This window comes from Gymnogyps californianus, chromosome 8 (assembly GCF_018139145.2).
Source record: "Gymnogyps californianus isolate 813 chromosome 8, ASM1813914v2, whole genome shotgun sequence".
Lineage (NCBI taxonomy): Eukaryota > Metazoa > Chordata > Aves > Accipitriformes > Cathartidae > Gymnogyps > Gymnogyps californianus.
Window position 1 is genome coordinate 31,610,228 of NC_059478.1, and position 19,408 is coordinate 31,629,635.

The window sequence follows — 19,408 nt, forward strand, 5'->3', positions numbered from 1 at the left end:
AATAGCTAACCTCGAAAGACTTACTATGCTTAATTTCATTTCACTCCCTGAATCATCCTTTTCACTATACAATCTCCACTAACTAAACTAAAAGAATCAGAGCTCTATTTATAGAACACAGATCAGCTGTTCAACATTTGCTAGTAGTTAAAATGGGGTAGACATTAAAAGCAAGTTGACTCTGGAGAAAGCTGCTCCTCCCGTCATTTGTAGAAGAGACTGCTGTGAAACATTAATATTTATGAAGTCAAGGCTAGAGCTTTCTGTGCTTTTGGACGACTTTGCAGGGCTCTCCCAAAGCATGACATCCTACCACCACTGAAACCACTGCCAGGAGGATCTCCCACCTTCCCCAGATGCACTCATTGAGGTCAGTTACAGGTAAGGTAGGAAGACACAATGCTGTCCCAGGAATCCCTCACAAGAAATCATCCCCTTCACAGCTAGGACAAATCAGGGAAGCGCAGAGGTTTGCTTCCACAAGACGGAAGCCACGCAGCAGCCTCCCAAAACACTGACCCACAACCCGGGAGTACGCGCATGACTTGAAGTCTCCTTTCCCCCTGCGCTCACTCTGTATTCCTGGGTCAGGACTTCACTGTAGGCACGCTCTCCATTCTGAGCCTGCGAAAGAGCACTAGTGAGCTTCAAGTCAGAATGGCTGACAAGTAGGAGGAGAGGTCTGAGCACCAGCCACTGAAGCAAGAAGCTGAAATCCTGAGAGGCCCATAGGTTCAGGTGCCAAAAACTGGAGGAGACTGATGTTGAGAGGGACAGCTACTGGACAAACTGGATGTCTAACATCACCTATGGAGAAAACCGTAGGGAGAGTGTGTGTGTGTCTATGTGTCTCCACTAGCAAACTTCATACCTGATCAGCCAGAGGGGAGGAACAGGACTGACCATCTGTGTTGTTCATGTGTATATAGGTGCTGTTCCTGATTATGTGGGTGCTGGTAAAAGCTCTGCTCTGTGCGGGGTGATATGTATGGCTGTTTGCAGTGTGCGTATCCATGCCTACTGGGAATACATGCTCAGCCTTGCTGCTGCCTGGATCTGGATACACCAAACCATAGCAGCCTTGTATCAGGCTGGAAGAATCCTCCGGGCCCTGTAGCCCACCAGATTCAATTACCTCTAATGGTAGATCCTGGGAACACGATCATGTTAACATCTTTGGTTCCACACATACTGACTTTTGTGTTGATGGAGCAACAGCTTGTTTTCTTCCCTAATGCAAGCATCATGAAGCAGACACAAAGCCCAGAGAGACCATACACTGCTCACACCTCCACTTCAAACTTGATCTACTTGGAGCAAGAAAGGGCGGTTTCACAACTCAGCAGCCAAATGATAATTTGCCCTACTTCTCCTATTTTTATTGCTCTTTTGCAGCAATGAGTAATGCTGTCTCCAAGAAATGGAAGTGAAAGCTACTCTGTTCTTGTCAGAATAATAATGGATATTGTGTTGGCAACTGCCCTCCTGTGCTGCACAACAGCATAAATAAAAGGAATTGGGAAAAGCCAACAGTACTATAGTAAATAAAGTGTGTAAATTCACCTGCTTGCAAATAAGTGATAACCTCTGTTGTTTGGTGTTTCAGCCTGGGCAACAAGAATAGGATAAACACCGTGTCTAAACCAGAAGTGAGTCAACTCCACTGATCCTCATCTATGGAGAGAGGTTCTGGGGGAGAGGCACTGGCTGTTCAGGGAGGGTCAAAGTAGAAAAGTGTGGCTTGTAAGATGTCAGAAGTGCCTCCATACATGGCTCTACAGACAGCAACAGACTGAAAGATGGCCTTCTCCAAATCTCAGGGTAGTTCAATGCTGGGAAATTAGCTTTGGCCTCACTATTGTTACTAGTAGAAGGAAAGATGTCAATGAACATTAAAGTATTTGCTCCTTACAGCTTGGATTCACGTACAGTTTCTATTCACAGAGGCTACACAGATTCAAGGAGGGAAGACTTGCCTTCTTTCATGGTTTAGAAAATGGATCGTCTTTGAAAAATGCCTCACTACAGAGCACTAACTGTGAAACATGGTGCAGCTCCTAGTCGTAATGAGCCGTTAACATGTCCATGCAGCTAGACCGATACAGGTCTCTGCAGCCTGAGCTCTGGGCTAGCAGGATGCAAAGCGCTTCTGGTGTCAATAATATCTGAATGCAGAATGAGAAGTTATTCAAGACACGAAAAGGTTTCAGAAGGTGGTCCCTAATGATGGAGGTCTTCAACGAACAGCTGATGAGTACCAGTAACTTTATGCATTGAATTTACAATCTTTCTGAACTTCACAAAGGACCCTATATTTTTCTAAGCAGCAAGCGCTCTTAATACTATCAGGGAAAGAATATTTTTGTCACTTAAAAAAAAGTGACTTAACAGGATCACACTTAACAGGACCATAGGTGCATAAACCATCAGTCTACCATCCAGTTGTTCATGATTTTAACATTACAGGCACCAGGAAACCAGCAATAGAAACCACTATGGCAGGTGAACAGGAGAAGAAAAACTCTCGAGGTCCACAGCATGAGGACTACCCTTGGCGGTTTTGGTATGATTATTGTACACCACCACTCTGCTCTCAGGACGTGGGTTTCCCACAATTTCACAGGGCTCAGAACACACTTACAGAAGCCGGTCTGGCCCTTGGCAATGTCTCCACATTCACTACCCAGCTCTGTCAGGGCTTCCTCCACTGTCACTCTCCGGAGAGACACATTTTCCTTTGTATCCAAAACCTATTTCATACAGGACTCCAGGATTCTACACACATCTTTTGGGGCATATTCCTGGGAGAGCAAAGGTACCAAAAAGTACTCTGATTTCTCCTTTCCTGCAAAAACAAAGGCATTCAGTCGTCTTTGGCATTGGTTGCTGGTTTCTAAAAAAAAATTCCTCTTTCTTGCTGCTCACATCGCAGGGGACCTTAATTCTTTTTCATACTCACTATGCCTGCTCAAAAACCATAGATATACGTTAAGATCTGATCATCTGGCACTTGCATTAAAATATACATTGAAAGAACTGTAAAAAAAAAATTCAATTAAGTGCATATAATACATCTACCCATGACTTCACTATGAATTGGCCTAGTTTAAAAAAATGAAAAAATTATTTTGCTTTTTATTCAGCCCTTTGTTTTCATACAAAAGACCCACACAAACACATTATTTAGTTACACAAACTAAATACATTGTCTCATCTGCAAAACCAACCAACTGTAAAAGCAGAGAAGTGCATTTTTTCCTGTCTTTACACTACCACTAGCTATTATATATAACAATGTTTAGTTAAAAATAATACAAATAATATGTAATTATTTCTGAGGACACGTTTATCTCTAAGAGGAATTCATTTTCAAGAGGAACGTTATACTTAAACACATTCATGCACTGCGCCTTTGGACAACCCAAATATATTACATATTATATTACCTTTATTCTGGATGGCCAACAATGTCAATATTGATTCCATAGGTAGAGCACATCAACTACAAGGATCACAGCCACATCTTTTCTTTACTCCTGAGGAGCACAGTGAATGTCTGGGCCTGACATATTTATCACAGGGAGTCTGAGCCTATTACTTGGCCAAATTCACTATATAACTCTTTGAGCTCTTAAAGAGGAATATGCCATAAGGCATTAATGAAGGGCTTACAAATTCAGCCACAGTATATTTCAAAAGGCTACCAATTTCGTGGGCAAGTTTTTCTTAATATTAAGTGATCAGTATCCAAAAGGTCTATGACATTAAAGATTAAGGACACAGTATTTTTCAACTGAAGTTTTTGTGACTAATTTACTAAGATATTTAGCTAAACACTTCTGTTTCTGGCTGCTTAAATACACAAAGCAAAACCTGCATGTATCCTTTAACTTGTACATTGCTCCACACTTTTTTCTTCACAAGCTGACTAATGAAATTACTGTGATATCATTACTGAGAGCGCCAGATATATCAGTTAGAGCACAAAATAAGAAACAGGACCCTCAGATTACATATCAAGCTCTGCTCTGATTTGTGGTATAATCTTAGGAAAGTAATTGAGAGATCAGCACTGGCTGATGCAAAAATCTAACCACCATTGAAATCAATTTACATTTCCCCTATATGTACACAGGTCATGAAAGCTCATTACTTCCCATAAATTATATAAGATTATGTAAGTTTTGAGGAATTTTCTCTAGTAATATGAAAAAGTATACACTGCAATAACGTGGACATTAATCTAAGTGTAATCTGTTTATTTCAGGGAAAATTGGTGAGCAGTTTAATGCTTCCAAGATTGCTGGGATCAAGCTCATTTTCCAGATTTACTTGTCTTTGATTTCCCTTCAGCAAAATGGGAGCATTTACCAATACAGCTGATACCTCTAACCTGTACTTTACAGTGAGTAACACTTCAACGTATTTTATTATTACTTGCAGAATTTCCCATAATGCCAATGGAAAAGGCAAAATGTTTCAGAAAAGTAGGAATGTTCAAATGCACATAATGCAACACACTGACAGAAATGTCATTTATTAATATTTATTAGGCAAGCAAATATCTTTGGATGAAGAATGATATAAAAACATTATCATCATCAACATACTTGTCCCTGTAGCATATTTCTATGTGAGCCATATTAGGAAACGTCCACTCATCCAAACCTCTAGAGGCATTTTGGCTACTAATCCGGATGAATGAGGTCTCTCCTGTCAGTTACATCCATTACAAGACAGAATTCTCTTCCCTGAACTCTCTAAACAAAACTTTTCATTTACAAAGGTCCTAAGACAAATTTTGCTGGGAGTCTTTTCAATGACTGCAAGTGGACAAAAAGTTTCCCTGAAAATTAATTTATTTGCCTGTTTGGAAGTTCTACCTCCTTACCAGCCCCAACCCCTCACTTTCTCCATATTTCAATCAAATCTCAGATGTAGTTTAATAGTGTAAGCGGATGAAGCCAGAAACAATGTACAGTACAGCCTGAACTGGATGCATAGGTGATCCTCACTGCCAGCAACCAAGATTTTCTAATGTACAGCCAGCCTTGGAGCACAGTAACACCCACCTATATTTAATGACTGTTACATGAGTCAAATCCTCTGTGGAACACGCATTGCATTAAGCTCCTAATTACTAGTTTCAACTGAAATGCTTTGACGACTGTTAAAACACTGAGAAATGATGACATAACAGAAGCTCTCAGGAAATGTTATTCTTAACACTCAACAGATTATTGATTCCTCTGCTGAGGAGCAGCAAAGTAACAGGAGCTCCAACCTTAACTTAGGCAGACCTGTCTCTCAATTAAAAACAACAGTAAACATTTTAACCGCAACAAGAGACAACATCCATCACCCCCGAAGAATGCTTCAATTAACACAACCATGGACCTCCTTTGGTTGAATGCGGTATTAAAAATAGAATTCATGAGCTCTCTAATTTATGATAGGTTATTGGATAACTCTTGTTAATTATAGCTACACAATGTCAAAATTAATTATTTTCCCACCTTCTTTCAACTTGAGAACGAATTCATAACTTATATCAAGACTCAAAAGATGTGCAATTAATATTGTCAGTAACCATTTCACAAAAAAGATTTGTTAAAGGCGGGCATGTGGACACAATTAGTGTATCAATTAATGTTGCTGTTACTTGATCTATAAATTATTGAAAAACTTGTAACTACTGCAAGGAAACAAGGCAAATCCACTCCCCATCAATGAAATAAGCTCCTGACTGTGCCCTTCTTTCATTACTCTTTAGATCAAATTTGAATTTTGCTGGATTCCGTGAATCTTAGCTATGTAATCAGAAAAATAAATGAAACTATACCAATCTGACAACTTGAAATACCTCATTACAGTGATGATGCTTTAATTGCTGTTAGCTGATCATAATGTTAAAAAAGAGTTAAATAATAAAAAAAAAAAAAATCCACCGTCATTGTTCATAGCACTTATTAATTTAAACTGAAGTTCCAATCTGGAAACGAACCTATAAAAACTGTACCGAGATTTCTATGTATCAGCAAAATTGTAACTTTCACATCAACCAGAAACCTCTATCCCACTCTCAAATTTAGCAATGATTAGTCCAAAGATTAGATTCAAATGAGGTCTAAGAAACCCAAAACAGGACTTGGGTAGCATTAGGCACTTATGATGAAAACTGAAAATGACAAAACGTAACGTTATTTAAAGGCTGCTTATCCCCAAAGGCTTTTAAACTAACTAGGTACCTCCTGTTTGATCTAGAGTTTTGCTTCTGGGGAGGCAAAGGTTTTCCTTTAGATAGTTAGACAGACTCCACTCTCTCATTAGAGTTTAAAAGACCCAGGAAATAGATGTGACTCTGCCAGAGGCCCAATCCAATATCCGTGAATGTTCCCGGAACCACTGCACTCCTTTTAATTAGTAGTCAAGACAGTTAAAATGGGACACGAGCTTTTTGCCATCCTGATCCCAAGAGGATCAAACTCGGATCTTCTACTACCGAGAAAGCATTGCCATGCAACACCCTCTGCTCTGCTGGTGCAAGCAGGGTAATTCCTTACCTGGCATTAAACAGCCCCCTGAGCGGAGTCCGCTCTCGCTTTCCCTCCTCAAGCACAGCTTCAGAACTTGTATATTCATTCAGTCAAAACAAAGTGCCCAACTCATGGCTGTGAGAAGGCACCTAGCTTTAGTAGAGACATAGCACATCACACCCTCTCTAAATTTCACGTTCCTACTGGCTAGTTACGGCAATCCCCGGCTTGGCGGCCTGCCTACTGTGAAATCTGTTTCCAGATGCCACGTGCTTACCACATATTGCAGTGGAAACCTATTAAATACGGGAATTTCACCCATGGGGATCCTTAGCATCAAAGATCATTATGCTGATTGTCAACATGCCTGAGCTCCTCTTTGTATCTTGCTTCCATTTTTAAAAGTCCCTGTCATTTTCAAAATTGACTCAGAAGTCTTACTACAGGGGATATGATGAGAGATTAATTTTGAAAAAAAATCCTAAGCTTCAAACAGAATAATTACAGAATTAAAGTGCAAGAGGAAGAAACCAAATCGCTAGAAAAGTCTCCTGGCCTCCCCCAAGCAGATGCAGATCTGCATTCAAATTTGGTAGCCTGGCTCACTTCTTTACTGACCTCCCATTTCAGTTTTCCTGTTCAAGTTAGTTTTGCAAGAAGGGATTTTCCAAGGCAGTTATCAGTGTGGATTCAACATCAATGCAACACATTTCCCCCAAAGAAGTTTCTAAATCAATTTTAATTCTGATAGGCTCAAGTAAATGTTTTCAGTTTGATTCAATAATCCATACACACTTATAAAATGGCTTTTCCCCCCAGGTACTACAAGACAAACATGGTTTACGTTTCTAACAACTCTGGCTAATAAAAAATTCTAATTTGCTATCCCAAATGGTACAAACACATAATTTTTATTCACCTCTCAATGAACCAGATGACATAAACAAATGAAATAAAATCAGCCTTTAAGAGCATTATTTGAACCATTAATTCTCTAAATGCTTCTTAAAGAACATATGATTTTTGGCAAACTCACAAAAAAAAAAAAGGCACCAAAAAAGTCCTCAAATAGAGCTTTCTAAATCTCCTGAGAATTTTGCATGATTTCCTTCTAGAGAGCAACATGAAACCTCTTCAGGATGTCTTAAAATTTGAGCAAGTTCTCAAAAAAGGTAATTACAACACAGTTACTAGTAGATATCAGCCAAGAGTGGCATGAGGATTAGGGCTGGAGGTGGGGGATGGCAGAAATATAATCTCCTCTAATAGCATCTAGTGCGCTGTAAGCTCGTAAGATGGAATAAAGTGTAGAAAGGAGGGCTGTGGAGGTCAGGATGAAACACGGGTCCTCAACTGGTAAGCATATTCACAGTACATGGAACAAAAAGTGACAATCTGGAGAGAAAAGGAGGTGCTTGGCTCACCCCCTTTTTCATAATTGTGTCTTCAAGTCAGTTAAAACTCCTACCCTCTGCTGGGAGTATGACCAGGTAGCATTTCTAGAGCCCAGCAAATTCTGGATCCATCAGATCAATATTGACTGAATAAAAGACAAAATCAGTACTTGATTTTTTAATAGCCTATTTTTAAGATTATCCAGGGTGATAATGTTAACATACAAAATTACAATTTGATATTATCATGTTAATATTCAACTTACCTATAGTACATTAGAGTGTCACAGCTGTGATTCTACTTAAATAGCAGCTTCTGAGAGGACTTTGTATGTAAGTGCTTGTCCTAACTGTAGTAATAATCCTTTAGTGTTGAAACAGAATACCGTCTTACAAACCAGCTCTGATGACAATGGAGAGAAACTGAAGAGTTGACTATGACTAGAAAGCTTATGGCTGTAAAAACACTGTGCCTAATGAGAAATGTTTTAATAATCTCTTGTAAAAGAATTGCTTTGCATATGACTACAAAAAGACATAACTGTTCCCAACACATAAAAGAAAAATACAGTAAAATCTGTAACTTTGCAGGAGCATTAATGTCATTTGCCCCATCTGCAGCAGAAATCAAACTATTTCCCGGTCACCCAAAAATCAGTAATTATGCAACAGAGCCTAAAAGCAGTTATAAGAAACCATAAAAGAACTTCAAACACACATCCCACCCTGCTGCAGGGAGTTAGTCCATCCCAGTAGCAGGACTTTGCATTCATGCTCACTGAGTATCAGGAGACTCCTCCTGGACCTTTCCTCTCACCTGTCCAGGTTATTTAATTGTTTGCTTAACTAATGATGTTACAGTGCCTTTAACTCAAGGTATTCACTATACTACAAACAGATGAGTCACATCATCTGAATAACCATCATTTTCTTCTTGGGCATTGCACTTCAATAAAAGCAGCCTGCATTTATCTAACATTTTATCATGTTTTATATTCATATACCTTACAAATCTTAGAAATCAAGCTTTGTATTATTTCAACACTTCAAATAAGAAACACTACTTTACTATATCCTTATACAGATATACAGAGAGCTAAAGATTTAGCTGACGCTACGCAGAAGACTTATACTGACATCAGGAAAGAACCCTGTCCCATGCTCTAACTCCATACTAACCCTCGCACCCTTTCAGTCACCCCATATCTTCAGCGTGGGATACATCTGTGGGACAGACATTCCATTAGGAAGTCATTATCAAACTTACTGCTCTTTCTCAGCGCAGTGCTGTGAACTGCAGATGGCAGGAGAAGTACCGGAACAGTAGATACTACAGCAAAAGAGGCCCCTCCCTGCTCTGGATGGAAATGGTTGCATGGCTCTTGCAGAAGTACAACAAAACCTGATTCACTGGAAATACACTAGAGCTGAAATTTCTGTTTATAAAGCAAAGACTAATTTCTTGGGAATACTCAGTCCCACTGCATAATCAAACTCATTGATTGGTAACATTAGAAACTTCATGTTAGTACTCGCTACCTGTCAGTGCTTGCAGTTAACGAACTTGGGAAAAAAGGAGAAAAAAAAAATTCCCTGTTTTTCACATGTCCATCATTCACACTATACAGAGGAAGGCTCATTTGTTGAAATATACACAAATACATACAAATCAATGACAAGTAAATGAGCACACCAAGTTTCTTTTGACTTTCATTATGTGGGACTTGAATAGCAAACGTTGTCTGAATTGTATACCTTGTCTGTGTAAAGCATTCACTGTACCGCAAGGCCTTCGGATGGCTGGATGTGATCAGATGCACTCAGACTTGCACATACAACACAGAACAAGATTAATTCTGGAGATGTGCTACTGCCGTACATGGTCCCTTCCAGTTCTTCAGATACTTTCTACACGCTGCAGGGAGCTCTGATCGCTGCCACAGAACATATTTCATACTACTTCTCAGCAGTAAAGGTAATTCTCAGAATTTCCATTTGGGGGATAGAATCAGATTTTGTGCAGAGAAGCATTCAGTTATTATGATTTATGAAAATGTTTTTAGAAGTTGGACGCCGAATATTTTATTACATAAACATCAAGTTCCTAAAACAGTTGTTTGCTGTTTTCAAAAGTTTCACCCTCCAGCAGAAGAAATAACATAGGAGACACACATCAAAAAAATGTTACCGTATTGCAAAGAACTGACATATTTTAATTTCCTGCCTGCCCAAAAATACTGAATGATCATACAACCAAACCATCTTTACTTTCTTTACTTGCCTCGAACATCTCTCTCAGATCACATTCTCATTTACATCAAAGTTCCCCTATTTCTGCCTTTCCAAACTACAGCTTTTTTATCTTAAATGAATCATTTTTTCCTTGTGAGTTTAGGCTTAGAGTAGTCATAAGGATTCTAAACCATCTTCCCAAACAAACACTTAAAAATTTTTAATTGCTGTGTCTCTTTTTAAAAATGCTAATATAAAAATTTCTGATACAAAAACTATAGCAAACACAAGGCCTTAATTACCAGTTTGGTACAATCGCTGTAGTAAAAGGTATAGCTGCCCAGAAGTTGAACAAGTTATTTATCAGATATCTGAGTAAAATTTGCAACACACACATATATGAGCAAAGATGAGAATTTTTTTTTGTCTTAAAAAAATGTAAAAACTTCTCAGAAGTAAATGGCTAAATTATACACCCACAGAAAGAAACAGAGTGACAAACTGAAAAGCTCACATCAAAGTTCAAATTTTGCTGCCTCAAGTATTAAAACTCTTAGGTATGATTTTTTTCTTTATCATTATCTGCAGAGGTTTTAAAAAAAAAATAATCAAAAAAACGGCTACATAGAACAACATGAATTACCATTAGAATTCAAGGTCTTGGCCTCCAAGTTCATCAGTACTTAAAGCCATAAGCAATAAAAATACTAATAAAAATCTGAGGATAAAAATCCCTACTAAAATCTTTCAGTACTCCTATTCATAAGCATCAAATTCATATCGTCCCATTTCTCATGCTTATCGGTCCAAAGAACTGCCCTACAATCTGATGCAAAATTGTAAATGCAAATATGAACTTATCCAACCATGCATTTATTCATAGCTTCTCCTTAATTTTGAGTTTTCTTCCTCCTTGTTTATATTTCCTTTACCAGATTACAATTAATCTCTCTATAGATTGCTACTGAGTTCTCTGTAACTTCACAAAGTGTCAGTAAGATTCAACCTCCAGTAACAGAAAGTGCATTTAAGCTCCGGTTAGTTCAAAACAAAGTAGAAACAAAGCCTTTAGAAGAAAATTTATTTATCAACAGAGAAAAAAAAAAGTTATCTTTTGCTAAGAGTAATTTTTAAAATTGTATTTCCATTTGTGAAACAGTTGCAATATACAGTAAAAATTAATGAACTGTAATACCTAAGTTCTTTCTTACATTTTAAATATACTTCAATAAGAGATATTTTTAATGTCAGAGAATCAAATCCCACATTCCCATACCAGACTTCCACTGGGCTTAACAAATTTTACTTTCATCGAGTGCACAGATAACAGAAGAATCACACTGCATAAAAGGTGGCTGATGCAGGAGCTGATTAAAGTACAAAATACATACGAATAAAGAGAAATGAGTCACTACCTTTCTTTTTGGAGTCTTTCTTTGTGCTGGTTTTAACAGCCACTTGAAGTTCTGTCTCAGTTGACATCCTATATCCTTAGTCCTCTTCACACAGATCCAGGATCTCGGTCAGGCTCATTTAGAACGTCTCTCCAAGAGAATAATTTAGCCTTTCAGATACTATAACCCAAACAGTTCATCTCATTCACTCCTTTTGAGTGCTGTTAAAGAAGGAAACAAAAAGTAACGGTCATTTTCTGAGTTTAAAACATTAAAAAAAAAAAAAAAGGCAAACCATTGCAAGCTCACTGAGGAAGAAACCTAGGAAGTTCTTCATCTACAGAGTCAACTGCCCACAATTTTAGATGCTTAAACACAGTCATCTAGTCTTGTTTGAGATGTTTTGGCATATCTGAGATGACTTCACAGGCTAGAGACACCACACAAGGTGCACAGAAGACCTGTATTTCTGGACCAGCAGCTGGAGGACAAAGACTACCATCCGCGAAGTAGCTGGAAATGTCACCAAGAGCAAAAAATTCTGCAAGGACTCAACTCTTAAATGCAACAATTCCAAGGTAAAAACATATTGCCAGATAGTAAGTTCAGATTTTTACTCCTCAAATGCTCTTTCAGTGCTCTTTCAATGCTTTCGTTCTCCTACTTGAACAAAGACAAATGAAAAATGTATTCATTACTCATACTGAGAACATCATACTTTGCCACTCCTCTTGCTTATGATAATGTTCCCAGTATAAAAGAATCTGCCTCCATGTAAACACAGCTGTAATTCTTAACACCCATGTAGTAATTTTTCTTGCAAAGAACTCTGCAAATACAGTTAATTAAACCTACAAAATACAAATGGGATAGGGGGCAAAAAGATAACATTTAGGGAGGAAGCTACAGCTTTACATAACATGTATTTGTTGGGGAGATATACAAATGCACCGGCTGTGAACCCACAGCAGTAACTGCAGAAATGTGCTGGAGCAGTACGAGGGAGGTAGACTGTAAGGCTGCAAGTAGGACTGGGGATGTATGGGCTGTGGAGGCAAAGCATACACAAAGAATAAACAATCGAGCAAAGAATAAACCATTACTCCAATTCTTACTGCTGGTTCTTCTTGCTTTGAAGGATGAGCCACCTACTTCAGCCAGTCTGTCGAGGGCAGAGGACCATACTGTCCTGAAGCCATTTGTCGTGATGTTCCCTCACTAAATGCATCTTCTTATCGCCCTTTCTTCTTGTGAAAAAGTTCTCATTATTAGCACAATTACAGTGAAGTCCATCTGGCCTGTCTGAACAGCTGCCCAGTTATTAAATAAGCATTTAATAAAGAAATTAACCCAGCATATCAGCTGGTTAGCTGGCCAGAGATTAACTACAGTTATAGTTATTTACTAACGTTCCTTCTCTGTCATTTAAGAAAGTAATACACTGCAAACATTGCAACAATTTTGACAGTTTAAATCACTTTTCACAGTAAGGGCTGTGAAGCCACTAGTACTTTCAAATCCAGGCTCTTTTAACATTTTAAAATGCTTCAGTAACATTACACTGCCATGCACCGTCTGAAGTGATTTAATATTGCTGAAGTGTGTCAGGGGCTTTCTTTAATAAGCTCTTCAAATCTGTATGTGTATTATAGAATATTCAAAGAGAGCTTTTCAAAATCTGCTGAACTGATTTTGAAATCCAAAATTCCCTGTTCCTCCTCTATGGAGTCTGAATAAGTGCTGCATAGCAAAAAGGAGGACAAATAAAGCAACTTACAAATCAAAGTTGCAGTGCTTGCTAAATACACCTTCTTGGAACACCTGAACAAACTAACAACATTTTGATTAACATTCTTAGTTAAGAAAACAGTAGAAAAGGACAAAGCAAATGAAGGTTGATCACAGAGAGAAAAGGAGTAAGGTAACAGCCCCAAACTGACAATCTTTTGGGATCTGAAGCGCTCTTTGGCCAGGTCCATGGACAGGGAGATGTCTCTCCCCCAAACACAGTCACGGTGGGACACCACATGCAGCGACCACTGGGCCCTGCCACAGATCAACGCATTCACTGTGCTGTGAGGGAACCACCTCACCCCACCGTCGACAGAGTCGCTCTTAACTTATGCCTGAAATCCCCCCAGCAAACAGGGAGAAAAGCGCTGCAGAGAGCAGATGTCCCTCGCAACCCCCATCTCCTTCCCCTCCCCCTGCACGCAACCCAATTTAATAATACTTAGTTTTACAGCACAGTAGGGATGCATCAGTCTTTACAGCTCAACGGCACTTACTTAAAGCACCTCTCAAGTCACAGCTGGATTGACAATTTATTTTTCTAGAATTCGGATTTACATTTACCTAAAGGTTAACTGCATAACTTTACAAGGAGCACTAACATGAACCACTTAACAAAAGGAAAATATTTATAATAGGTCCATTTAAAAAAAAAAAAAACCAAAACAAAACCAAACAAACAAAGAAAAAAAATGAAAAAGAAATACAAAATACCCCCAGGGTCAAGAGTTAAGCAACTTCTAATGTCTTAGAAGACTGTTGTGGGTACAAAGCATCAAGAATGTCATCTCCTGTTGTCAGCTACTTTCAACAGGATAGCGGAAATAGCAGCATCTGAATGGCACTGAATATTTTAAAATAACAACATATGACTGCTATCTCATTTGAAACTCTCCAGAAAAGCTATATCCCCTCGAGGCTATCCCACTGAGTAATATTTTTTTAAATAAATGCATGTCTATTTTTGGACAGGTTCATATATTGATTTACTTTAAAACCTAATCAGGTCATACTCTCACAGGCTCATAGATCCTTGAATAAAGTAATAGGTATCTTTGTAAAGGCGCACATAAACATCTGTCAGATGCAAGCTATAGTTCAAACTGAATTTGCTACAGAGACAATTCCTCCAAAAATATAGGTCTTTATGTAAGCTACATTAGTAAACTTTCATATACTGTCCATATTTCAGCTGTTTATTACCCAGATGAGAATGGCAGTCAATCTGCTCCTCACCGCAACAGCTTTTATTGTCTCCTCCAATCTAGGTCACCGTTGCTAAATACTACAGTCTTCCAACTGTGGGAAGTACCGCAGCATGTGTTTTATCAATGAGATGCTATTTTGTTTGATCAGTTCTGCCACATTTCTCTCCCTGCTCTAAAGACAAAATTTTGTTAGCTGCATTTAAAAAAAAAAAAAAAAAAAAAAAAAATCCATCATCTTACACGTATCCGCTCTAACGATCTTCTTGTGTGCCTTGTTACTGTTCCAGCTATTATAATGTTATGTGCATGCCTCAGCTTTTCCTAAAGAGGATTCAGAGCTCTTCGTTTTAACAAAATACTGACATTTTCTGTTCCCTTATTAAGTGGCTACAGCAGGAACACAATCAGCACATTCTGGAATTAACTGGCTTTTAATTCCAAGAGAAGTCTTAAGACTGCATTCTGTATTACTCCTACGCCGGCATAAAACCTAAAGCCTTAGTGAAGAAATATTTTTGTAAATTCACTTTGCAGTTAGGATTAACACAGGTTGGACCTTTTATGCACAGGGAAATTAGTCACGTGCTCCACCCGCCTCCCCCACGCATTTGTAAAACAACAATTTCTGTCAAATCATTTGTCTTTTCAACCACGCTTGAGCAAGCTCATGAAGGGGTTATTAGGCAACTTCCCCTGGCTAGAGTTATGAAGGAGGTCAGACAAGACAATCATAATACTTCCCCTCTGGCTTTAAAATACATGAATTTAATTAATTTTCTTCAGGGCTTCAAAACTTAAGAAGTTGCCTCCCCTGAAACCAGTTTCCATCTGCTTATGTAAAGGAAAAGCAGTTTCAGAAAGGATTTGTAACTAAGCCCTGGCATTCCCTAGGTATTTAAGTTCTCCACAGCCCCAAAGTGGGATTTGTCAAGAGGATGGTACCTCCCAAGCGCTAGTTTGCCAAAACAAAAACCATGCTACCATCCTTAGCTCTTGCTTTTATACCTCTGAAGTCTTGTAATTCATTTCCTTTCCTCCAAAGCACCCAATATAATCATCTGTAAGGGAACATTGACGCCCATGATTTTGCAAGTGTTAAACAAAGCCCAAACGTATTAAAGGGCAAAATATAAGTGACAAAATTATTTTAAAAGTGCTGTGATCCTGGAAAACTGAAAACAGTTCAAGTGCGAAGGACTGCTATCCAGGGAGAAAAACGTTACTCATCAACTTCTCATCTGACCACGAAGCCTAACACAGAGAACTTCCGTGGGACCGCACATGAACAGACAGTGAAAAAACCCATCCTGGCCACCAGTACCCTTTACACCCTCCAGAGAGAGAAGGCCATGAAACCCTTTGGAGCTGCTCACAACATTTTGTACTCATCAGCTTATTTCCCTAATGGTCAGGGCTTGCGAACATCCTGCAGGAAGCTACTTGGTATCAGAGTATTAATCTTTTAGAGAAGGCACTCCACTAATTCCAAACTGAAACCCAAGGGACTGGTCCAAAACCCACTGATATATTTCAGTTAATAAGGCCTACAAGTAAGAACCAGAAAACGAGGAAGACAAGGTAAGAGAGGGAGCTTAAGATACTGACACAGAGGAGAAAATGAGGAGGAAAAGAAGAGCAAACAGGAGAAGATGTCTGTAGGTACTTCATTAAAGCAAATTCTATAACAACGTGTTTAGCAGCAAAATCTAATAAGCCAGCTCATGCATTAAAATTCTGGCTAGCCTGCAAAAGAAAACAATCTCCGTTAGACTGTGACATGTGCCCAGCCCCTCTTCTCTAGTTTTGTCATTTGCCCACAGAACAGCATAATAAACTGTTTCTAGTGACAAAGTCAAATGACTCTCTGTCATGGCATGGCATGTCAATCACTGCTTTTTCCTGCTATTTCTTTACTGGTATTTCTGTAGCCTGTAAAGGTGAAAGGAAGCTTATTGCTCACGTGCACAAACTGAGATCCTACACAAAAATTCATTCCCTCAGCAGACATGCAGAAAGCCAAGTGCCCAGTTTAGCTCCTCAAATCCCCCCCTGCAAACTGCAAATGCTCCTCTGAAACCCAGCACCCTACTGCTTCCTCCTACTACCTCCCTAAATTACACAGCTTGCAAAGACTTACAACCGCCTCCATATTTCATACTTAGTTTTGTTTGCTCTAAAATAAGCAAGTACTCACCTCCACCTCTAGTTTTCTATATATAAAGATGAAAGGAGATTTATGTGCTTTATTATGCTGTCTGTACTATGTCTATAGTGAGATACCAGACCAATACTTCCTGATACACCCTTTTTAATTCTTCTGACATCAGAAAATACTTACTACTCAAACCATAACATTTAATTTCCCATTGTACGCAGTTGCTATTTGTTTAGTTGTATTTATAAAATACTTCTCCCGAAAACAAGAAGCTTGTTTTTAAAAAACCTACATGTAACTAAGGCCAATAACACATTTTATTAAATTTATTGTGGTTTACAACATGCTTCATTATTCTATCTCTAGGGCATCTTTCAGGCATGCTACCCAGTTCCTCAGATGGTGTAAATAGCACCATTGAAGCTGATTTACCACTAGAAGAGCATCTTGCCAAAAAATTGACCTATAAAATATTTCCAAAGAAAGATGTTTATTAGTATTCCAATGACAGCAGGAATAATTACTAAAATTCCTCCTGGAAATCACTCCATGTAGTGGTGAATACTACACTCCACCTCACCAATTATTCACCAGAAGTGCTGTGAATTTTCTACTCACTAGAAAATGCTGACTGGATTAAAGAGACGCTTTTCACAGGAATGAATTGATTTCATCAATATTTTTAATGGGAAATTACTAACATTTCATTTTCATATTACAGTTTCTATTTTATATTATAGAGGACAGCATTCTGGAAACAAAGGCAAAACAGAACACATCGACCTCACTGTAACAAAATTTTTGAAATATACTTCCAAAGAATGCTATTTTGCATTCAGGAAAAACTACGTGATGTCGGTTCATAGTTTCTCTGAGGAAGGATATTCAGATACTTTTAAGAAAAACTGCTAGATTTGAGCCAGTTGCTAAAGACCAATAGAAAAATATTTCTATTTTTTCCTTCCGTGCTTTCAACATGAAATTCATCCTCTTAAAAGAATTTCTATAATCACAGTGTAAAGCCTTTTTTTAAAAAAAAACAAAAAAAAAACAAAAACAAAAAAACCACCCAGCATGGAGAAGCCAGGACTTGCTGCTCTCCCCCGTTCTGCTCTATTGCTGGCCAGAGCTAGTGCTGCATAATTCCAGTGCTGCTGTGTTCCCTCCAGTTAGTCTCAGTCTGATTTCCAATAATCAGGTATCAGCTTCAACTCTGTGAAATAACATTTAACATCCCTTCCACAGGTTTTGTGAACACCTTCCTCTTCTTTGAGCTAGGTATATACCTGGGAGCATCATCAGGCAGTGTGAGTAGCATTGCTTTCAGGAGTCTTGCAAGGCTAGAAGGAACAGAATCAAACCCCAAATCTATTGCCACAGAAAATTAAAGGCTGGAAATCAAAATGGAAATGACAGTTATTAAAAACAGCCGTGGCAGCACTGTATGCCTTCAATTCCATAAGAAAGCGCGCAAGTCTGCTGGACAAGTGCATTTGCAGCCTTGAACGAAACAAGTCAGTCCTGGAAAAGGCTAAGCACGCACAGACTTCCCTGCACTCTCCCACCAGACCCCGGGAAGGCAGCAATACACAGGCTTGTGTTTGCTTCTCCTCTGCCTGCGTAGCAGGGAACGCAGCTCCAGTCCAGGGAGCTGAAAATGAGTAACAAACCCCCTGTGTGCTGGGGGTATAAATACAACGCACATTGTTCCTTTAAGCATATTTTTCTGCTCCGAGATGCAAAACTCCACTCAAAGCGCTATTTGTAAGCTTTGGCAGGGTATTACATAAAAAAGACCACTGCCACTGAATGGAACAGGCTTAAAAACTTCGCATCATTCCTCTGATACTGAGAGGCTGCTATGTTACCAGACAACACAGAAGTCGTTCAGATTGGACTAGAGATTCCCTGTGCTCACAGTGAAACTGAATTACCTAAATGCTTTTCCTATATGAATTGCGTTACTCCAAGACTTTACTATACCCAGATGACTACATTGCTGACCCTGAAGCGGAAAAGAAAAAGAATTTCTGATAACGCTGTCTAAGGACAAACAAGAAACAAAACTCCCAACTGCTACAAATACTGCCCAGGCACAGCCCGACTGCGATCTGAGTTCCACTAGCACAAAACTGCCTTACCTCCATTAAAGTCAATAAAGTCACACCAGCACAAAATCAATAGCGTTACATTTGACTTATATTGGCGTAACTCCATTGATTTAATGGAGTTGGAGTTACACCAATTTTATGCTGGTGTATCTGCATTAGTGTCAGTGAAGTTATGCCGGCGTGACTGATGTAAACACCACCAGACCAACCAACCCCTATATGTCTAAAATTCAATGTCATTAACTCTAAAGCAACAAGAAAATGCAAATCTGTACATTACCAAAGCAGAGTCTTTGGAATTTATTTTTGCAAAGCAGAAGAACGGCTCTTTTGCGATCGTCTCGACACCAAAGAAACAGAGTGAAGACTAAGAAGGGAAAAAGGACAAAGTACACAGTTGGGATCACAGTATTCTGTAATTAGACCTGTTAAATGATTACTAAAGCGTGGTGGTGCAATCATCACGCTGAAGGAAAGGGAGAAGTACGTAGTCAGGAGCATCACCAGGGAGAAGATAAAAGCAATGTCAGAGACACCATGTTTTATATTTAAATGCAAATTCCTCACAATCAGAATCTGTGCCTTCT

General features: G+C 38.8%; 1 protein-coding gene across 1 annotated transcript in view; it reads right to left on the reverse strand.

The window, feature by feature from the left end:
• Positions 1 to 19,408, reverse strand: part of DAB1 (DAB adaptor protein 1) — a 311,043-nt gene that overhangs the window by 112,299 nt on the left and 179,336 nt on the right. The window contains exon 4 of the mRNA XM_050901289.1: positions 11,578 to 11,777. Coding sequence (XP_050757246.1) covers positions 11,578 to 11,644 — 67 coding nt within the window. The 5' untranslated portion in view covers positions 11,645 to 11,777. The remainder of the gene's footprint in view (positions 1 to 11,577; positions 11,778 to 19,408) is intronic.